The sequence below is a fragment of the Bubalus bubalis genome, chromosome 7 (genome assembly GCF_019923935.1).
Source record: "Bubalus bubalis isolate 160015118507 breed Murrah chromosome 7, NDDB_SH_1, whole genome shotgun sequence".
Classification (NCBI taxonomy): domain Eukaryota; kingdom Metazoa; phylum Chordata; class Mammalia; order Artiodactyla; family Bovidae; genus Bubalus; species Bubalus bubalis.
The window spans coordinates 116,247,246-116,271,098 of NC_059163.1; the positions used below are offsets into that span (position 1 = coordinate 116,247,246).

At 41.0% G+C, this 23,853-nt stretch overlaps 1 protein-coding gene across 5 annotated transcripts in view; it reads left to right on the top strand.

Annotated features, from left to right (window-relative positions):
- The window catches only part of PRDM5 (PR/SET domain 5), a 250,533-nt gene that overhangs the window by 215,743 nt on the left and 10,937 nt on the right, over nucleotides 1-23,853 (top strand). For 4 of the 5 annotated variants that reach the window (XM_045166318.1, XM_045166317.1, XM_045166319.1 and 1 more), the window contains one exon: nucleotides 15,556-15,660. The exons of the other annotated variant lie outside the window; for it this stretch is intronic. In XM_045166318.1, the coding sequence (XP_045022253.1) occupies nucleotides 15,556-15,660 (105 nt within the window). The remainder of the gene's footprint in view (nucleotides 1-15,555; nucleotides 15,661-23,853) is intronic. 5 annotated transcript variants of the gene reach the window in all.

A 23,853-nucleotide genomic window follows, 5' to 3' on the forward strand; every position in this document is an offset into this window, starting at 1 on the left:
TGTTCGTAGTGATGCTTTCTAAGGCCCACTTGACTTCACATTCCAGGATGTCTGGCTCTGGGTGAGTGATCACACCATCGTGATTATCTGGGTCATGAAGATCTTTTTTGTACAGTTTTTCTGTGTTTTTTTCCCACCTTTTCTTTATATCTTCTGCTTCTGTTAGGTCCCTACCATTTCTGTCCTTTATTGACCTTGTCTTCGCATGAAATGTTCCCTTGGTATCTCTAATTTTCTTGAAGAGATTTCTAGTCTTTCCCTTTCTGTTGCTTTGGGTAGTATAGTCATTTTCACAGTATTCTTCCAGTCCATGAACATGCTATATCTCTCCATCTCTTTGTGTCAGCTTCAGTTTCTTTCATCAGTATCTTATAGTTTTCTGGATACAAGTCTTTTGCCTCCTTATGTAGGTTTATTCCTAGGTATTTTATTCTTTTTGTTGCAATGGTAAATGGGATTGTTATCTTGCTTTCTCTCTGATCTTTCATATAAAGAAATGCGAGAGATTTCTGTTTATAGTTTGTTCAACATTAATTTTCTTTTTATAAGTATTCATGTGGCTGCATCGGGTCTCAGTTGTGGCACATGGGACTTTCATTGCCTCACTCGGGGCCCTTTGTTGGGGTGCGGGGACTCTCTAGTCCTGGCTCCTGGCTCAGTTGTTGCAGTGCATGGGCTTGTTTGTCCCTCATCATGTGGGATCTTAGTTTCCTGACCAGGGTTTGAACCTGCATCCCCTGGGTTGCAAGGTGGATCCTTAACCACTGGACCACCAGGGACATCCTTGTGCATTAATTTTGTATCCTACGGTTTTACCAGATTCACTGATTACCTCTAGTAGTTTTCTGGTGGCATCTTTAGGATTTTCTATGCATAGTATCATATCATCTGCAGACAGTGATGGTTTTACTTCTTTTCCAATTTGGGTTCCTTTTAGTTGTTTTTCTTCTCAAATTATCATGGCTGGGACTGCCAAAAGTGTGTTGAATAGTAGTGGTTACAGTGGACGTCCTTCTCTTGTTTATGGTCTTAAAGGAAGTGCTTTCAGTTCTTTAAAATGAAAGACCAGTATCACTAGTGAACATAGATGCAAAAATCCTCAACAAAATACTAGCAAACAGAATCCAAAAACTCCATTAAAAGGATCATATCATGATCAAGTGGAATTTATCCCAGGGATTCAAGGATTTTTCAGTATATACAAATCAATCAATGTGATATACCATAATAATGAATTGAAGAATAAAAACCATATAATCATCTTAATAGATGCAGAAAAAGCTTTTGACAAAATTCAGCACCAATTTATAATAACTCTCCAGAAAGTGTGCATAAAATAATCTACCTCAACATAATAAAGGCCGTATGTGACAAAGTAACAGCAAACATCATTCTTAGTGGTGAAAAAACAGGTATTTTGAGTAGTCCTAATTTGGGTGGGGGTGCTATTTATATCTGCTGGATGCATAGACAACCCCCCGCTCCATCACTATACAAAAGATTACCTGCCCTAGATATCAGTAGTGCTGTGGCTGAGAAACCCTGCTCTAGACCCCGGTGGAACCTTATGCCTTGTCTAAGGAAGGTTTGGCAAATGGGTCTTTGTCAAGGTGGTGCACATTCTTTACAATCTGCTTGCCAGTGCAGGAGATGCAAGGGACACGAGTGTGATCCTCGGGTTGGGAAATCCCCAGATAAGGATAGACAACCTACTCCAGTATTCTTGCCTGGAGAAGTCCATGGACAGAGGAGCCAGGCAGGCTGCAGTCCATGGGGTCAGAAATAGTCGGACGCGACTGAGCATGCATGTCTTGTTAAGGTGCAGGCTGGACAGAAGCTAAAATTGTCTGTAAATCATCTGGAGGCACCATATCCACTCTGGAAATTAGTGAGACATTTTGCAGATGGAAAAGTTTGAGGATTATATGACATTGCCCGAAATCCTTTAAAAATCTAATGCAGGCCTTTTATTTACAAGTATTCCATTTTATCTCTGCCAAGTTTATAGTTTTTTCAACAGGAGGAGGTCAACCACTGCTATGTTGCTATTGCTGTTCAGTCACTAACTTGTGTCCAACTCATTGTGACCCCATGGACAGTAGTACACCAGTCTTCCTTGTCACCTAGAGTTTGCTCAAACTCATGTCCATTGAATCTGTAATGCCATCCAACCATCTCATTCTCTGTCGTCCCCTTCTCTTCCTGCCTCATTCTTTCCAGCATCAGGGTTTTTTCCAGTGAGTAGGCTCTTCACATCAGGTGGCCAAAGTACAGGGTTGATTTCCTTTAGGATTGACTGGTTTGATCTCCTTGCTCTCCAGGGGACTCTCAAGAGTCTTCTCCAGCGCCACAATTCAAAAGCATCAATTTTTCAGTGCTCAGCCTTCTTTATGGTCCAACTAGGGCATCCACACATGACTACTGGAAAAACCATAGCTTTGACTACATGGACTTTTGTCAGCAAGGCAGTATCTCTGCTTTTAGGTCTTGTCTAGGTTTGTCATAGCTTTCCTTCCAAGGAGCAAGCGGCTTTTAATTTAATGGCGAGAAAATAAAATCTGCTTCCACTTTTTACCCTTCTATTTGCTATGAAGTGATGGGACCAAATGCCATGATCTTTGTTTTTAGAATGTTGAGTTTTAAGCCAGCTTTTTCACTCTCCTCTTTTACCCTGATCAAGAGGCCCTGTAATTCTTCTCCACTTTATGCCATTAAAGTGGTATCATCTCCATATCTGAGGTTGTTGATATTTCTCCCAGAAATCTTGATTGCAGCTTGTGATGCTTCCAGCACGGCATTTGGCATGATGTACTCTGCATATGGGCTTCCCCGTTGGCTCAGACAGTAAAGCATCTGCCTGCAATGTGGGAGACCTGGGTTCGATCCCTGGGTCAGGAAGATCCTCTGGAGAAGGAAATGGCAACCCACTCCACTACTCTTGGCTAGAAAATCCCATGGATGAAGGAGCTTGGTAGGCTGCAGTCCATGGGGTTGCAAAGAGTCGGACACGACTGAGTGACTTCACTTTCACTCTGCATGTAAGTTAAATATGGGTGACAATAAATAGCCTTGACATACTCCTTTTCCAATTTTGAACCAGTTTGTTGTTCCACGTCCACTTCTAACTGTTCATTGTTATCTGCATACAGATTTCTCAGGAGACAAGTGAGGTGAGTTGATATTCCCATTTCTTTAAGAATTTTCCACAATTTGTTGTGATCCACACAATCAAAGGCTTTAGCATAGTCAGTGAAGCAGAAATAGATGGGTTTTTTCTGGAATACTCTTGCTCTCTCTATGATCCAGAGACTATTGGAGATTTGATCTCTGGTTCCTCTGCCTTTTCTAAACCTAGCTGGTACTACTGAAAGTACTTGGTTCACATATTGCTGAAACCTAACTTGAAGGATTTTGAGCACGACCTTGCTAGCATGTGAAATGAGGTGCATTTGTACCATAGTTTGAATATTTTTTGGCACTGCCCTTCTTTGGGATTGGAATGAAAACTGACCTTTTCCAGTGCTATGGCCACTGCTGAATTTTCCAAATTTGCTGACATATTGAATGCAGTACATTAACAGCATCATCTTTTAGGATTTTCAGTAGTTCAGCTGGAATTCCATCACCTCCACTAGCTTTGTTCATGGTGATGATTCCTAAGGCCCACTTGATGTCATATTCCAGGATATCTGACTTTAGGTGAGTGATCACACCATGGTGGTTATCTCAGTTATTAAGACCATTTTTGTATAGTTTTTCTGTGTATTCTTGCCAACTCTTCTTAATCTCTTCTGCTTCTGTTAGGTCCTTACTATTTCTGTCCTTCATTGTGCGCATCCTTGCATGAAATGTTCCCTTGGTATCTCTAATTTTCTTGAAGAGATCTCTGGTCTTTCTCATTCGATTGTTTTCCTCTATTTCTTTGCACTGATCACTTAAGAAGGCGTTCTTACCTCTCCTTGATATTCTCTGGAACTCTGCATTCAGTTTGGCATATTCTCTTTCTCCCTTGCATTTTGCTTCTGTTCTTTTCTCAGCTATTTGTAAGTCTCCTCAGAAAACCACTTTGCCTTGTATTTCTTTTTCTTTGTGATGGTTTTGGTCACTACCTTCTGTACAGTGTTATGAACCTCCGTCCATAGTTCTTCAGGCACTCTGTCTACCAGATCTGATCCCTTAAATGTATTTGTCACTTCCACTGTATAATAAAAAAAAATTGATTTAGTTTATACCTGAATGGCCTACTGGTTTAAGCAATAAGGATCTGATGGTCTGAGCCACAGTGAGCTCCCAGTCTTGTTTTTGCTGACTATATAGAGCTTCTCCATCTTTGACTGTAAATATAATCAATCAGATTTCTATATTGACCATCTGGTGATGTCCACGTGTAGTCGTCTCTTGTGTTGTTGGAAGAGAGGACATTTACTATGACCAGTGCGTTCTTTTGACAAAACTGGTAGCCTTTGCCCTGCTTCATTTTGTACTCTAGAAAACCAAACTTGCCCGTTACTGTATCCAGGTATCTCTTGACTTCCTACTTTTGCATTCCAATCGCCTGTGATGAAAAGAACATCTTATTTTGGTCTTAGTTCTAAAAGGTCTTGTAGGTGTTCACAGAACCATTCAACTTCAGCTTCTGGGACATAGACTTGGATTACAGTGATGTTGAATGGTTTACCTTGGACATGAACTGAGATAATTCTGTTGTTTTGAGATTGCAACCAAGTACTGCATTTTGGGGTCTTTTGGACCATGAAGGCTACTCCCATTTCGTCTAAGGGATTCTTAACCCACAATAGTAGATATAATGGTCGTCTGAATTACATTTGCCTATTCTAGTCCATTTTAGTTCACTGATTCCTAAGATGTTGATGTTCGCTCTTGCCATCTCCTGCTTGACCACATCCAGTTTACCCTGATTCATGGACCCTAACATTCCAAGGCTCTGTGTAGCGTGGTTCTTTACACCATTCGACTTTGCTTTCACCAGCAGGTACATCCATACTGAGCATCGTTTCTGCTTTGGCTCAGCTGCTTCGTTCTTACGGGACCTATCAGAAAGTGCCCCCCACTCTTCTCCAGCAGCATATTGGTTACCTTCCATCTGGAAGTCTCATCTTCTGGGACACATTTTTTTTTTTTTTTGCCTTTTCGTACTATTAATGGAATTCTCACAGCAAAAATACTGGAGTGGCTTGCCATTCCTCCTCCAGTAGACCACGTTTTGTCAGACCACTTCTCACTATGACCCGTCCATCTTGAATGAGCCTGACAGTATGGCTCACAGCTTCATTCAGTTACGCAAGCTCCTTTGCCACAACAAGGCTGTGATCCATGAATGGGATCCACTGCTATAGCAGCTGAGAGAGTGGAGAACTAAAAACTTAGAGAATTTTTATTTAGATATTTCATATCTAAAAAATTTATAACTTACCAAAATGAAATCCATGCATCTCAGAGTTTCATAATTCATATATAAGAAATTCATGAACCTCTGCTTCATGAGGGGTTTTGGATTTCTTTTTAAGCTTAGATACAGGAAATGATTATCTGGTAAAAGCCTTTTTTCCTGAACTCTAACAGGGTAAACACTAACAGCTATGTGTGTGCTGTGCTTAGTCGCTCAGTCATGTCTGACTTTTTGCAATCCTATGGACTGTAGCCTACCAGGCTCCTCTGTCTGTGGGGATTCTCCAGGCAAGAATACTGGAGTGGGTTGTCGTGCCTTCTTCCAGGGTGTCTTCCCAACCCAGGGATAGAATCCAGGTCTCCCGCATTGCGGGTGGATTCTTTACCAGCTGAGCCACAAGGGAAGCCCAGGAGCACTGGAGTGGGTAGCCTATCCCTTCTCCAGTGGATCTTCCTGACCCAGGAATTGAACCGAGGTTTCCTGCATTGCAAGTGGATTCTTAACCAGCTAAGCTACCAGGGAATAGCTAGCTGTAAGTTACCTTAATCTACAAAAAGTAATCAAATTTGTAACAAAAGATAATATAATTTTTATAAATGTGTGTGTATGAGAGTGAGTCAGAGACACTTGTTTCTATATCTGATTCCTCCTTGTGAATTTCTTTTAAATTGACCTCGATATGCAAGTTGCTCACATGGAAATTATTTCATTAATAGCAGAGACACTCTTGGTCTTGTTGCAGCTTTGAGCAAGACAAATAGAAAAAAAGCTTTGTCCATCAAGTGCATTCATGTAAGATATAACAACTGAGTGTTTCACAGTTTGAACCCACTCATAAGCAAACTGTATGTTCAGAACACCACAGACTCTGACAGTCCTCACCATATATCAGTAGTTATCCTGGGTTCTTTTAATTGCTTACTAGGTTTTCTTTTTAAATGTATTGGAGTCAGGCTACCAGTGCCATGAAAAAGTTACTAATCAACATTGCATAATTTTCTGACATTGTTTATATTGACCTCTGACAACAAGGGAAAATGCTTATTTATGATATGTCATGTTTCTGTTTGATATGGCCTAGCCTGGAGAATCCCAGGGACGGGGGAGCCTGGTGGGCTGCCGTCTCTGGAGTCGCACAGAGTCGGACACGACTGAAGCGACTTAGCAGCAGCAGCAGCAGCAGCATGAAGACAGTCCTAGGGAACCTTCGGGTGATGTGTCTGCAGCATGTATATAATCTATCCGTGATCCTCCTTGTCTTTGGTAGTCTGTGTGATAGTGGGGCATGCTTCTTTACCTCCTGGCAAGCAGTTCTTAACTACGAGGAAGCCTCCAATAAATTTCTGTTTCAAAGAACTTCAGCACTCAGATCCCTGCAAAATTTACAAACAGTGTGACTTTTTCTTTCTACAGAGCCCTCTCATGATGTTGATTTTTTAAATTCAGTTTGTTTTGGCAAAAATGTAACATTTGAAGTTTCTGTTCTTTTAAGAGATGGGTGTTTGCTCAATAATATGACCTTTTATTAGCTGCATCACAAGGTGTAGAGTATAGAGCTTTATAAATCCTACCTTCTGAATGAATTCTGCCAAATGTTATTTGATTAAAGCCTGGCTAATTAGACTGTTGATGAATTCTGCCTTTGATAGATGATGCTGTTTAACTGACAAACAGATTGCCTCCATTTAGTAATGACTCCCCAGTTAAATGACAAAGGACAAGCTATTTGTCAGGTAATCTGTTTAATCATTCAGAAATACAATTAATCAAGAACCTAATCATTTTGTCTCTAGTTAAATCTAGCTAATGAATTAAAACGTGTGATTTGTACTATTCATTCCACTCCACTCTGAAACAGTGTTATAAACAATTTCCTTACTACTTCTTTGGATTAGATTTTGTGCCCAATTTAAATGTTTCATAATGGAGAGAAAGAGAGAAGAAGAGCAGTAATGCAGTTGGGATATGACTAATGTTGAAGCGATGGTGCTGTGTGTGTTCTCTGTGGCAGAGGCTCAGCGGGGCCTTCGGAGGCCAGCCAGCGGCAGCCAGACGTGCCCACCCCAGCCACACGAGCCTGCAGGAGGTTTCCTGGCATGCCCTCGAGAAGGCGGCATTTATTAACAGATACTCTGCTGCCTAACCTGATAGTAAGAAGTCAGAAGCCTGTTATGGCTTCCTAAGCTTTCTCCGTCACATGGGCCCCTGTCTTGTCACCACTGATTATCCAGCCATCTCCAGTGGCTGGTGGCTCCATCTCCAGTGCATCTCCAGTGCACCTTATGGCAGGGATAGGCAGTGAAAATTAGAATTGAAGTTCTTGTGCACCCATGCACACAAGCCTGTATTCGTCTGGACTGTTAGGTTAGGGTTAAGTATATGCATGAACATTCTAGAGCTGCAAAGATTATTGTCACAATTTTCAGAGAAAGGAAAAGCAATAATAGAGCCCTTGTAATAATACACCCTGGACTACTCAGCTTACTCTCTCTGCTCCTCTGTGTTTACCACGTGAAGGGCGGTGTTTCTTTACCTTAGCTTGATTGGGAGGAATGGAAAAAATTAGGAAGGAACAGAGATGAGGGTTTCTTTTTTGAGAAATAAAATGCATTTATTTCCTTCTATTTGAGTTCATTTGATGTTCTTAAATTTAAAATAAGTCACCTGTAATATCCTGGCTCTTCCTGTGGTATAAACGCTCCCCCCACACCCAGCCCCTGGCCCAGAGGAGGAAAATTTCTGATCTAAACACTGAGAACTGCATTTTTCCTTTTAAAATTTTTCTTTAAACTGGGCAACAGTTGAAGAGATAATAGATGCTAAGAATAATGCAACTTTTGAAAAGAGATTGCTTTTATTCAGACTAGAGGGGGAAAGCCATAAACATATTCCTTAGATTGCCAAGAAAACACAGTTACTTCTTTGTTGACTGTGTACAGCTAATTAAAATGTATTTTTCATATCCTGAAAGTTAGATGTACAGTTACTTAGATTTCTGGCAATCTGGTAGACTTATATTCTGGAAAAGATGCTCTATACAAAACACCTGTCAATGCTGGATAAAAATAAAGCAAACAGTAAATATCTGAATCTGTAAAACAGTAAGAGTGATCTCCAGGACCGAACAGACAAAGCTGGAACCTGAGTCCAGAGTGTTGAGGTCAGGCTGAGGATGCAGTACCTTGCAGGGTATCTGCAGTTTCAGTAAACTCAAGACTTGATTTTTCACCGTGATAGAAATGGAGACAAGCTTTGAGTTCAGGTTAGAATGCAGGATGGAGCAATTATTCCACCATAGTTCTAGTATCCCAGAGAGGCTATGCTCAAAATGAAATCGGAGACTGGAAATAATCTACCTTTGACAAACAAAGATGCTTAGGACATTCAGTTGTTTTGAGCTAATTGCTGACTAGAGAAAGAGGTCTCCTTAGAGTTTGTAGCCACAACCTTTCCCTCAAGTGTGTTTGGAGTTCAGACTTAAAATGCTTGCATGGCTAGAAAACCCTCAGGCAAGAAATAAACTTAAAATGGTCTTTGATTGATAGCAGCCTATGGTGCCTGGCAGAAGCAAACACAAATGCTGTCTGGAGGGACTAATCCTCAATCTAAGGGGTCACAGGATTTTAACAGATAGGGACCACCAAACATGAGCTCATGATTCCAAATTCCAGGAACACCCAAGGAAACAAGAACCATGAGCCAGAGACAGAAGAAACCACAAGAAGCAGAACTGAACTTCAAAAGTACATAAGATAAGGGTTTATCTGATAAAGAAAATTGTATAAATGCCTAGAATATTTTAAAATAGGAATCAGCAGCATGAAAAAAGGCAAGATTGTATTAAAAATTAAGCATAATTGAAAAGAGTTAAATGGAAAGTTCTAGGACTTAAAAATACAATAATGGAAATTAAAAACTCAGTGATCCTGTTAGGTAGTTAAGTTATTCATAGCTGAAGAGGATCAACTGATTCTAAAGAAATACATAGAGTGCAATACAAAGAGATGGAAATGGCTAAGACAGGTTGAGAATGAAAAATAAAAAGACCTAATTGAGTTTGTAGGCTTTCATTCAACAAAAATGAGAAACAAAGCCATTTTCAGTCAAAAACAGAATTTACTCTCAGCTGATCCTTGGAAATTCAAATACATAAGAAGGCGTGAAAAGTAAAAAAATTGTTAGCGTGTAGATCTTCACAAGCCAGATAATCACAATGGTGTGATCACTCACTTTGAGCCAGACATTCTGGAGTGGGAAGTCAAGTGGGCCTTAGGAAGCATCACTACGAACAAAGCTAGTGCAGGTGATGGAATTCCAGTTGAGCTATTGCAAATCCTATAAGATAATGGTGTGAAAGTGCTGCACTCATTTTGCCAGCAAATCTGGAAAACTCAGCAGTAGCCACAGAACTGGAAATGGTCAGTTTTCATTTCAATCCAAAAGAAAGGCAATGCCACTCATCTCACATGCTAGTAAAATAATGCTCAAATTTCTCCAAGCCAGGCTTCAGCAATATGTGAACCGTGAACTTCCAGATGTTCAAGCTGGATTTAGAAAAGGCAGAGGAACCAGAGATCAAATTGCCAACATCCACTGACTGGGTCATCAGAAAAGCAAGAGAGTCCCAGAAAAACATCTATTTCTGCTTTATTGAGTATGCCAAAGGCTTTGACTGTGTGGATCACAATAAACTGTGGGAAATTCTGAAAGAGATGGGAATACCAGACCACCTGACCTGCCTCTTGAGAAATCTGTATGCAGGTCAGGAAGCAACAGTAAGACCTGGACATGGAACAACAGACTGGTTCCAAATAGGAAAAGGAGTATGTCAAAGCTGTATATTGTCACCCTGCTTATTTAACTTATATGCAGAGTACATCATGAGAAATGCTGGCTGGATGAAGAACAAGCTGGAATCAAGATTGCTGGGAGAAATACCAATAACCTCAGATATGCAGATGACACCACCCTTGTGGCAGAAAGTGAAGAAGAACTAAAGAGCCTCTTGATGAAAGTGAAAGAGGAGAGTGGAAAGTTTGCTTAAAACTCAACATTCAGAAAAGTAAGATCATGGCATCCAGTCTCATCAGTTCAGTTCAGTTCAGTCGCTCAATCGTGTCCAACTCTTTGCGACCCCAAGAATTGCAGCACACCAGGCCTCCCTGTCCATCACCAACTCCTTCATGGCAAATAGAGGGGGAAACAGTGGAAACAGTGGCTGACTTTATTTTGGGGCTCCAAAATCACTGCAGATGGTGACTGCAGCCTTGAAATTAAAAGATGCTTATTCCATGTAAAGAAAGTTATGACCAACCTAAACAGCATATTAAAAAGCAGAGACATTTCTTTGCCAAAATAGGTCCATCTAGTCAAGGCTATGGTTTTTCCAGTAGTCATGTATGGATGTGAGAGTTGGACTATAAAGAAAGCTGAGTGCCGAAGAATTGATGCTTTTGAATTGTGGTGTTGGAGAAGACACTTGAGAGTCCCTTGGACTGCAAGGAGATCCAGCCAGTCCATCCTAAAGGAGATCAGTCCTGGGTGTTCATTGGAAGGACTGATGTTGAAGCTGCAACTCCAATAGTTTGGCCACCTGATGTGAAAAAACTGACTCATTTGAAAGACCCTGATGTTGAGAAAGATTGAAGGCAGGAAGAGAAGGGGACAACAGAGGATGAGATGGTTGGATGGCATCACCGACTCGATGGACATGGGTTTGGGTGAACTCCAGGAGTTGGTGATGGACATGGAGGCCTGGCATGCTGCGGTTCATGGAGTTGCAAAGAGTCAGACATGACTGCGCAACTGAACTGAACTGACCTGAGAGCTGAACCACAGTGATTGTGTAAAATAATAATGATTCCATACCAGGCATTAAAAATCAAGACACAAATAAGATACTGAAGCCAGGCTTCAGCAATACGTGAACCCTGAACTTCCAGATGTTCAAGCTGGTTTTAGCAAATGCAGAGGAACCAGAGATCAAATTGCCAACATCTGCTGGATCATTGAAAAAGCAAGAAAGTTCCAGAAAAACATACATTTCTGCTTTATTGACTATGCCAAAGCCTTTGACTGTGTGGATCACAGCAAACTGTGGAAAATTCTTCAGGAGATGGGAATACCAGACCACCTGACCTGCCTCCTGAGAAACCTGTATGCAGGTCAGGAAGCAACAGTTAGAACTGGACATGGAACAACAGACTGGTTCCAAATGGGAAAAGGAGTACGTCAAGGCTGTATATTGTCACCCTGCTTATTTAACTTATATGCAGAGTACATCATGAGAAATGCTGGGTTGGAAGAAGCACAAGCTGGAATCAAGATTGCCAGGAAAAATATCAATAACCTCAAATATGCAGATAATATCACCCTTATGGCAGAAAGTGAAGAGGAACTAAAAAGCCTCTTGATGAAAGGGAAAGAGGAGAGTGAAAAAGTTGACTTAAAGCTCAACATTCACAGAACTAAGATCATGGCATCTGGGCCCATCACTTCATGGGAGATAGATGTGGAAACAGTGTCACACTTTATTTTTTTGGCCTCCAAAATCACTGCAGATGGTGATTGCAGCCATGAAATTAAACGACGCTTACTCCTTGGAAGGAAAGTTATGACCAACCTAGATAGCATATTCAAAAGCAGAGACATTACTTTGCCAACAAAGGTCCGTCTAGTCAAGGCTATGGTTTTTGCAGTAGTCATGTATGGATGTGAGAGTTGAACTGTGAAGAAAGCTGAGCGCCAAAGAATTGATGCTTTTGAACTGTGATGTTGGAGAAGACTCTTGAGTGTACCTTGGACTGCAAGGATATCCAACCAGTCCATCCTAAAGGAGATCAGTCCTGGGTGTTCATTGGGAGGACTGATTCTAAAGCTGAAACTCCAGTACTTTGGCCACCTCATGTGAAGAGTTGACTCATTTGAAAAGACCCTAATGCTGGGAGGGATTGGGGGCAGCAGGAGAAGGGAACAACAGAGGATGAAATGGCTGGATGGCATCACCGACTTGATGGACATGAGTTTGAGTGAACTATGGGAGTTGGTGATGGACAAGGAGTCCTGGCGTGCTGCAGTCCATGGAGCACCAAAGAATCGGACACGACTGAGCGACTGAACTGAACACATAACATAAAAGGGCATTCTGTACAGGGCATGCTAATTAGTACATGGAAAGAATATAAATTTTAGATTATGTTAAACATACATAGTAGAGCTTCCCTGGTGGCTCAGACAGTAAAGCATCTGCCTGCAATGCGGGAGACCTGGGTTCGATCCCTGGGTTGGGAAGATCCCATGGAGAAGAAAATGGCAACCCTCTCCAGTACTCTTGCCTGAAAAAGTCCATGGATGGACTGAGGAGCCTGATATGCTACAGTCCATGGTGTTGCAAAGAGGTGGACATGACTGAGCCACTTCACTTACATAGTAAAAAAAATTTTAAGGATAATCACTAAAGTGTGGAAATAGAGTCTGTAAGTTCTATAACAGCACAGGATCAACCCAATCATGTAAGAAAATATAAGGGAGAAAAACTTAGGAAACAGCAAGATAAAAGCAAAGCACAAAATAAAATGTTAGAAACTTATTTAAATATATTATTAATAATGATAAATATTAATAAATATGTTGTATTTTATTATAATGGTAATATATTCTAACAATATAAATTTTAAATAATAACAAAAAGTAATAAAAAGCAAAACTCACTAACTTGAAAAAGTGACATAAGTTCAGATTAAAATTTTTCACTTGTATGATATTTACAACAGATGCTCATCGTACCTAAGATATAGACTGTTTGAAATTTAAAAAGATGGAAATACTAGGCAAATACTATTTCCTCTATTTTTAAAGTGAGATATAGTTGACATATAACACTAAGGTGTGCAGCGTTGATTTGGTATGTGTGTATATTGCAATATGATTACATCATAGTGTTAGCTAAAACCTCAATCATGTCATGTAATTATCATTTCTGTGGTAAGAACATTTAGGCTCTAGTCTTTTATCAGCTTTGCAGTATATACTACTGTATGGTTGACTATATTCACATTGTTGTGCATTGAGTCTCCGAACTTACCTTCTAACTCCTAAATTTGTACCTTTGACCAACATTTCAACAAGTCTCCCAACCCTCACAAAATACTAATTTTAAAAAGCTTTTATAGCTATATTATTAACAAATTATTTTAATGGGAAAAAGATGATAACAGATAAAGAAGGTCACTTTAAAATGATAAAAGGTCCTATTTTCCACGAGTGTCATAGTTTTAAATTTATATGTACTCATTGTGTATATGAGTTTCAAAATTTTTGTTAACTACAGCAATAGAATTCTAAGAATATACTAGATATTGAAGTGTAAAGTTGTTTTTAAAATGATGCATCTTTCTTTAAAAATATGTGTTTATTTGGCTGCTCCGGGTCTTACTTGTGGCACATGGAATCTTTGTTGCCATGAGCAGGCTCGTCGTTGCCACAATTCCCTGACCAGGGATCAAAACCTCTGCGCCCGTGCTGGGAGCACAAAGCCTTAACCACCGAAGCACCAGAGAATTCCCTAACATGGTTATTCGCTTTGTAGAGCTACTTGGCCATTCCGTTTTCTGGGAATGCTGAAGGTGCAATCCCACCTCTAGATATACATACTGTAGGAAATTATGATTGCTCATCTGTGTTCACGGAGAAGGCAATGGCAGCCCACTCCAGTACTCTTGCCTGGAAAATCCCATGGACGGAGGAGCCTGGTGGGCTGCAGTCCATGGGGTGGCTGAGGGTCGGACACGACTGAGCGACTTCACTTTCACTTTTCACTTTCATGCATTGGAGAAGGAAATGGCAACCCGCTCCAGTGTTCTTGCCTGGAGAATCTCAGGGACGGGGGAGCCTGGTGGGCTGCCGTCTATGGGATCGCACAGAGTCGGACATGACTGAAGCAACTTAGCAGCAGCAGCATCCGTGTTCAAGTATACACTTGTAAGAATGTTCAGAATAACATTATTTATAAGAATGAAAAATTGGGGAAAACTTAAATATCCATCTCAGCAGAATGTACATAAGCAAATTGTGGTGTTGCCATTGAATGTAATACTATACTCATTAAGAATGAATAAATAGAAGGTACATGTGTTCACAAAAATATTCCATTTCTTAAGCTAGCTGGTGGGTATACATATGTGATTATTTACATACTGTTTTGTAGGTCTGAATATTTTCACAATAGTCTTTTAAATACTAAGGAGAAAATATACATAGAAACATGAAATTTAAAACTATATACATACTACCTCAATTCAAAAAGCATCTATAGCAATATTTTTAAGCTATATTTGAAAAAAAATCTTATTGCAGTTTTACTTTAAAGAAATCTTTTTATCAATGCTCTGTTTAGTAACTGACCAGCTGTTTTAGTGAAGCAATATGAATAATTTATTTTGCAGTTTATTTCAAGCTTAAAAGATGATGACTTAAGTTTCTGGTATCAAAGATGGCTAAGGAATTTGGGTATTTTTTCCCTTGTTCTGTGGAGACACTCTTTTCCTTAAGAGTCTATGTCAGCTATAAATAATGCCTCACTTTTAAAAGTAATTTAGATTTTTTAAAAGAACATCCTTCCTAGGAAAAAAATATTGGACAATAAAAATGAAAATACTTAAAGTCACAGACAAGTTCTAAGGTCTTAAACTTACCCTCAAAACTTGTTAAACTTTGGTGTGGCCTTTCATTTCCAGGAGTCCCTTTGAGACAGTGAACAGTTTGCAGCATGTAAGCCAGGGGTCCCAAACTGTTTTGTTCAATGATGCCCTTTTAGCAGGCTCTCCAAGATGAAAAGAAAACCTCAGAGTTCAGTCTAGCAAGTGGTTAGGTCATAGCAATCCTGCAGAATCTCCCTTTGGACAGTCAGGACTGCATGGAAAGAAAAATAGTGACTCTGATGCTGGAGCTGTGAGCCACCTGGTAGTCTTAAGGCTGCCCAACAGGTTTTGCGTACTGCTGTTTTCCCCCGAAAATTTATAAGAATTCACGGCACCTCTGAATGTGCTGCCGCACCCTGCAGAACTAGCTAAAATGCGCTCCTGTGTACCCCTTCCTGAGGATGACGCTGCACTCACTCGCATTCCTGGCCTCTTCCCTGACTGCAGGAGAAGCCATACAAATGCTCAGAGTGCGGCAAGGCCTTCAGCCAGAAGCGCGGCCTGGACGAGCACACGAGGACACACACCGGGGAGAAGCCTTTCCAGTGCGACGTGAGTGTGCCTCCCTGATTCCTGTGGTCCTCCTGTAACCTCCAGAGACAGGAGATACATTCGTGGGGATGTATCCATGCATGCTTTTGTGCACGTGTGAGTGTGTATGTGTGTGTGTGTGTGTGTGCACACACTTTACAGTGCTAGTCTGTCTATTAATGTCTTGTGCTCTTTATTCCTTTTGATTGCATAATCTGTGTAGCCACGTTGTAGCATGTTTTTTTACCCTAGTTTTCTGGCAGTGCATGAACTTTGATTTTCTTTAAGACATACTTGTACCCTGTTTTAATGCAGTTGAGTTGTTATTCCAAGGTATAAATGTATGATGACTAAGACAGGTTTCGTGTGTCTGGCCAAGTCTTTTGACAGATTAATTATAGTTAACCAGAGATTTAACTGGTTATAGATATTTTTATTTATTTTGTTAAAGCCAAACAATGAATCTCTAAAACAAGTATGCTGCTGCTGCTAAGTCGCTTCAGTCGTGTCCGACTCTGTGCGACCCCATAGACGGCAGCCCACCAGGCTCCCCCATCCCTGGGATTCTTCAGGCAAGAACACCGGAGTGGGTTGCCATTTCCTTCTCCAATGCGTGAAAGTGAAAAGTGAAAGTGAAGTCGCTCAGTCGTGTCCAACTCTTAGCGACCCCATGGACTGCAGCCTACCAGGCTCCTCCATCCATGGTATTTTCCAGGCAAGAGGACTGGAGTGGGGTGCCATTGCCTTCTCCGAAAATAAGTATAAACTGCTTTAAAAAGTGCCGCTGCTGATTGTTTAGATTTTCTGCTTATGACATTTGAAGTGAAATGAAATTATCAACATAGTTGTTCACATTATTAATGAAAGGACAGAAATACTACCCTTGTCTGTAAAATGGATTGGATCATTGATTAATTTAGAGAAAAATGGTTTATTGATGAAGAGTGTCACCATTTTCTTCTGTAAGATTGACAGTGGACAGAAAGTTGACACTGGCATTAGGGAAAACACTTACTTCTAACACAAAAATAGCAAAAACAGAGAATTGCTGTAGTTTAGTGTAAAAAGCAGAGAAGGCAATGGCACCCCACTACAGCACTCTTGCCTGGAAAATCCCATGGATGGAGGAGCCTGGCGGGCTGCAGTCCATGGGGTCGCTAGGAGTAGGACACGACTGAGCAACTTCACTTTCCCTTTTCACTTTCACGCATTGGAGAAGGACATGGCAACCCCCTCCAGTGTTCTTGCCTGGAGAATCCCAGGGACGGGGGAGCCTGGTGGGCTGCCGTCTATGGGGTCGCACAGAGTCGGACACGACTGAAGTGACTTAGCAGCAGCAGCAGCAGTGTAAAAAGAAACTTTGAAATTGTGATGTGTGATGTTGCCCAGTTAACAGTTATCTTTCAGTGTCAAGGGAAACTGAAGGACTCATCCCCTTGGCATACTTTGCAGAGTAAAGGGTGGGGTAAGCAGTCTGTATAAATAGAAATCACAGACATACGCTGCTTTCCTTGTCTTTCCATGAAACTATGGTGGTAAGGTTAAGGCAGCAGTGTACTCCCAGGGGACTGCTCACCTAAAATACATTTATCAACAGTGAACTTCTGTTAAGGAGAGGACTATTGGTAGAAAATGAAATGCACACATGGGGAGCTCTATCCTGAACAGGGGGTACAGTCAGTTTAACAACTTAATGGATTGAGCATTCAATCCATTGGTGCTTTCAATGGAATCATTTTCATAAAAACAAAACTTATTTGGATCATTTAGTTACACAACTACACAAGTGATACAAGAAATGAAATATTAACTGTATAATGACATCTTTCTACCATCACACTACCTGACTTTTATTTATGCTGAATATCTTCTTCATAGACTACTTCCTTAGTCCACTATTTACTGGACCATGGTGTTATTTAAAAAAAAAAAATTATCCTACAAGCATGATGTTTTCCATCTACTTCTATCCCATTTATGTCTATCAGATGTTCATCTCTCTGGGCCTTATCTGCAGTCCAGACTGGTTTACTGAGGAAAGATGCAAGTTTAATGCCTCCAAAACTTCCCTGAAATTCAGCCTGCTCAGGGAACTGGCTGGCTGTTCAGTCTTGTCCTCTTAACCTACTTATTCCACATAGAAGTCATCCTTTCTCACCCCACTGCCAGCCAGCTCCTTCCTAAGTATTAATAGTTCTCAAATCCATTACCTCCTCTGTTTTGGTTCCCAATAGCAGTGCATAGCCTAGACCCTCACTATTTCTTATTGCATCCAACCTTCAATGTATGTGTTCTCCAGCGCCACCAAGATGATTTTTTTTTAAATCAAAATGAAATTCACATAAAATTAACTATTTTAAAGTGCACCATTTAGTGGCACTTAGTACTTTGACAGTAATGTGCAGCCATCCCCTTTGTTCGAAAACATTTTACCATCTCTAAATAAAGTTCCATACAATTCCCTCACTCTCCCCAGACCCTGGCAAGCACCAGTCTGCTCTTCTCTATATATCTACCTATATTTTGTATTTTTACTATAAGTGAATCATATAATATGTGACCTTTTATGACTGACTTCTCTCACTGAGCACAATGTTCTCAAGGATAATCTACATTGTAGTTTATTTAGCATATTACCTTGTATGGCTGAATGATATTCCATTGTATGTATATGTCACAATTTGTTTACCTGTGTCAGCTGATGAATGTTTGGGTTGTTTTTACTTTCTGGCTATTGTGCATACTGCAGAAACAAAGGTGTTTATACATGTTTTAAGTACCCGTTTTCAGTGATTTTGGTTATGTACCAAGAAGTGGAATTTCTGTGTGCATATGGTGATTCTGGGTTTGGGTTTTTGAGAAACTGCCATACTCCTTTTCACAGTAGTTGCACCATTTTATATTCCCACCAGGAATACATGAGGATTCCCATTGCTCATCATTTTTGTCAACACTTAATATTTTCTCTTTTATAAAATTATATTCGTCTTAGTAGATGTGAACTGGTGTATCATTGTGGTGATTTACATTTCCCAAGGGATTAATGATGTTGAATATCCTTTCAGCAAATGTGTGTACTTGTTTTTTTGTTTATGTTCTTTGGAGAAATGTCTGTTCAAGTCCTTTGCCCATTTTAAAATTATGTTGCTTCTTGTCTCTTTGTTGTTGAGTGTGAGAAACTAGATATTACACCCTTATCAGATATGATTGCAAATATTTTCTTTAATTTTATTAAATATATGTCCTCTTTTCACTTTCTTTGTTCTTTGATACGTAAAACTTTTCAGTTTTGATGTTTAATTTATCCATTTTTTTCTCTTTGTCACTATGCATTTTTGGTCCTATTTGAGAATATACTGCCAAACTCAAGGTCATAAAGATTTACCTTTATGTTTTTTTCTAAGAGTTTTCTAATTTTACCTCTAAGGTTTAGATAATGTAAATCCATATCAAGTTAACTTTGTGTGTATGGTGTGCAGTAGAGATCCATTGTTTTCCATTTTTTCAGTCTTTTACTATTGAATATGATGTTAATTATGCACTTAAAAATAAGTTCCCTTTATTATGTTGAAGAAGTTCTAGTTTCCTGAATATTTTTATCAAAACAGGATTTTGAATCTTGTCGAATGCTTTTCTGAATCACTTGACATCATTTTCTTTTCGTTTTGTCCTGTTAATGTGGTATTTTACATTGTTTGATTTTTCCCCCCTTTTTTTTATGTTGAACTACCATTACAGGCCTGAGATAAACACTGCTTTGCCGTGGCTTTGTGTGTGTGCGTGCTCAGTCATGTCTGACTCTTTGTGACCCCATGGACTGTAGCCCACTAGGCTCCTCTGTCCATGGAATTCTCCACAGCAGAATACTGCAGTGGGTTGCCATATCCTCCTCCAGGGGATCTTCCCAACCCAGGGATTGAACCTGTGTCTTTTGCATTGGCAGGCAGATTCTTTACCACTGAGCTGCCTGGGAAGCCCCTTGTCATGGCTCATAACGCTCTTACTATGATTTTGGATTCAGCTTGTTAGGGTTTTTTTGTTTGTTTGTTTCATCTTGTTTTCTGATTGTTCATTTGAAGATTTTTTCATATATTCTCATAGTTTTCTTTCATTGTAATATCTTTGGCAGTGATATCAAGGTCATGCTGACCTCATAGAGTGAGTAGCAAGTGTTCCTCCTCTTCTATTTTTTGGAAGAGTGTGAGAGAATTGGTGTTCATTTTTCTTTAAATGCTTGGTAGAATACATCAGTGAAACTACTGGGTTCTAGACTTTTCTTTGTTGAGAGGATTTTTGATTTGGTCTTTTTACCTGTTAGAGGTATCCTGAATTTTTCTATTTCTTGTTGAGTCAGTTTTAGTATTTGTGTATTTCTAGGAATTTGTCCATGCTGACTAGGTTATCTAGTTTGTTGGCATGCAGTTCATAGTGTTCTCTTATAATCAATGGGCTTTCCTGGTGTCTCACATGGTAAAGAATCTGTCTGCAGTGCAAGAGACCAGTGTTCAATCTGTGAGTCAGGAAGGTCCCCTGGAGAAGGGAATGGCTACCCACTCCAGTATTCTTGCCTGAAGAATTCCACGGACAGAGGAGCCTGACGAGCCAAGAATCAGACATGACTGAGCAACTAACACACACTTGTAATCAATCCCTTGTCTTTCTTTGGGTTTCGTATTAATATCACAGTGTGACTTCCTCAATATAAACTCAATCTTGCTTCTCTGTGATGACTTCTCACAACCTGTAAGGTAAAATCCACCTTCCTACTTGACTGAAAAATTACTCTGGTCTTTGTCATTTCTTACTATTTTGTATCTTAATAATCCCTTATCTGTCAATACTCTGCAGCTCCTTTGCAGTGACTTATAGTTTCCTGAAGCAGCAGTATTGTTTCGTATCTGTGTCTCTGGTTGCAAGTAGCTTGCATACACCATTCCTTATGCCTAGAATGTCCTTTTCTGCTTCTGGTCCCACTGCCATGTGTATGTCTATATGTGCATATTTATGCTATATACATGTGTGTATGTATATATACATGCGTATGTATATGTGTATGACATTTGAGTGGCACTTGTGTGGCACTGAGTAAAACTGTGAAGAATAAACTGATGTGCATCTATCTCAGTTCTGGAGATAGCACAGTCGTGCTTCAGTATGCCACTGCACTCATCAAACTCCCCTAACCCCTTAGGGCCAGTCACTGCATGCAGTGCAGCTCCCCCACATGCGGTACCCACTGAAATTTACATGTCTTTACTACTACACATACGGCACATGACTGCCAAATTCTTCTTTCTCCTGCCTCGATCTCTCTTTCGGACTCTAGGCAAATACTGTGAATTGCCTATACAGCATGTCTCCTCTCTCTGAACATGTTTCCTTCAACTGCCCAACTCTCTCTGAGAATTCCATCTCCAAATAGCCCAAACCAAAGGTCTGAGCCTCATGTCTCATCGCTTTTTCCCGAGCTATAATCAGTAGCATCATCTAGTTGAGATTTTGTAGTAGGAAAGGCACAGTGATCCACAGTTTTTATGTATTCTCTGTGAGTTCAGTACAGTCCAGAAATGCTGTATCCAACTCTTTGCAACCCCATGGGACTGTAGCTCGCCAGGTTCCTGTGTCCATGGGATTTCCCAGGCAAGAATACTGGAGTAGGTTGCCATGCGCTCCTCCAGGGGATCTTTTCAACCCAGGGATCGAACCCACATCTCTTTATGTCTACTGCATTGGCAGGTGGGTTCTTACCACTAATGCCACCTGGGAAGCTCCCTTCTAGGAAGCAGTTGAGGCTCCCAGGGATTGGGTGGCTTGCCTGTCATTCACTGCTCATAACTGGCCAAGTCAGGATTCCAGGGATCAGATCCAGGCAGCTGCCTCTCAGCCCAGTGGTTCCTGACCCTCTTTGCTTCTCTGTGCTTCTCAAACCTGTCACCCTCTCTAAATTTCCACTGCCACCATCACTTTTTTCTTTCTCACTCCCTGCATCCAGTGCAGTAGCAAATCTGATTGACTCTGTAAATAAATAAAGAGTGAACAGTTCTCACACTTCCCCAGCTACCAGCCTAGTTTCCTGTAATAGTGCAATAGCTGTTTTTATTTTTTAGTAGGAGCATAATTGGTTTACCACGTTGTATTATTTTCTGCTGTACAACAATGTGAATCAGCTGTAAGTATACATATATCCCCTCCCTCTCACCACACCCATCCCACCCCTCTAGGTCATCACAGAGCAGGTTAGGGGATGAATTGAAGCTTAGCATTGACGCATATACACGACCATGTGTAAAGCAGCTAGCTGGTGGGAGCCTGCTGCACAGCACAGTGAGCTCAGCTCAGGACAGCGGCTTCTTAATTGGTCTCTCTGCTTCTGTCTTTGCTCCTGACCAAGTGTCCTCAACTGGCCACCCACAGGGATCTTTCCAGCACCTGAGTCAGGTTTCATATATGCTTGTAGATTGTTATGCTTTATGTGAGCCTCGTTTGCTCAGACTCACTTTAGAGTGAAAGCCACAGTCTTGCCGGAGTCTGGATTACCACGTGATGAGCACCCCACGCTGCTGCCCCAGCCTCTCTGCCCTCAGCACCACCTCCACTCGCTCCGCTGCCTGGCTTCCTTGCCATTCTTGCAGATGTACTGAGTGCGCCCTGTGAACCGGTCTTGGCACCTGCTGTTTCCACAGCCCGGAGCGCCCTCCTCAGGTATCTCCATGGCCTGTCCCCGCACTGCTTTCCGTTCTCAGCTCAGGCTTCTGTCTCTCTCACTCCCATTAGTCTCTTAACCCTCACCCCATAGTCATCGTCTTCACTGTACTCACATTCCCCTGAAATAGTACACGATTTTAAAATCATTTATCATCTGTTATAAGATCCTCGACAACAGTGTTTCTCTTCTTTGTTTACTGCTGTATTTCCAGCCCTAGAACAATGCCTAGCATGTAAGAAGCCTTCAGAGAGTATTTTCAAGGAATGAACAAATGAATTCATGACCACTCTCTTAGTGTCCAAATCATTTCTGACTTGGAGAGGAATAATACTTGCTCTCCGTGACCCCAGTTGTGTACCCTGTAGCTTGCTGACTAAATTATACCTTAGCGTCTGTCTCTTCTTCAGTTCCCACCACTTACATCCTTCCAGTCTTCTGATTGCCAAGGTCTCTGGGGTTCAGCTCCAGCCTTCTGACTTCCTTCTCTCAGGCTACCCCTCTGGCAGCCTCACAGCCTCAGCCTGAGGGAATGGTTTTCACTTCCCCACCTGAGCCTTGCTCCCTGCTCCTCTGTACCTGTGTGTGTCTTCTTCCCTCTCCCTGCAATGTCACTCCCCACCTTAGGACACTGTAACCCCTGTGCATCTGGGCAGAGTTCACCGCACCCTCCTCTGTGTCTTTCTTGACATTAAGTTCATGGCATTGCAAGCATTTCTCCGTGGCACCCTGGACTCCACAAGGGCAGGAGAGAGTGGTCTTTGTCACTGTGCTCCTTACTGAAGTAGTAGACACTTACCTCTGTGTGGTAAGTACTTGGTAACTGAAAATGTCTGTATAGAATTCTAACACTGTATCCAAGGACTCTCTGTTAAATATGTTGTTTCACTTTTAAGACAAAATCACTTTACCTTCAGCCTAGAGAAAGAATAAAAATTTTTCCCCATTTTTGGGCCTATGAATTAATACTAAGGTGGCATAAGTTGAAGGGTTATATCTCAGGTGGAAAGACAGAAAAGGAGGCATCTCTGTTGGAAGTCCTTTCTGCTCTCCCATATTTTTAAAAGACTATAATCATCCTTATGTTTGACCGATTTATACAGAGCATCAGTTTGAAGCCTCTTAATGACTGCATTTAAGTTCATGAAAACATAGCTTTTAACATGTAGGTAGCGACTTAGCAGCAGCAGCAGCAGTCAGTTTCACAGCCATGACATCACTGCTCTGCTGACATTTAATCTTCTGTCTTGGCCCTCCTTCAACAACCTGTCGGATCGTTCCTGTCCCGTGTCCTGTTGGAGCTTCCAGGACCCTTAATTCTGAGCCATCATCAATGACTCAGCATCCTGCTCAGCTTCCTTTCTGTTCCTCCGGCTTGCCGATGCCATAACTCTCCCGTGGTGACTGTATCGGTGGGCTTCCTCTTTGTATCCTTCACAGCACACTGGTGAGATGAGCTGTCTGAGAATCTTTTTTTTTTTCTCAAAGACATTTTCATTTCTGAAAAAATG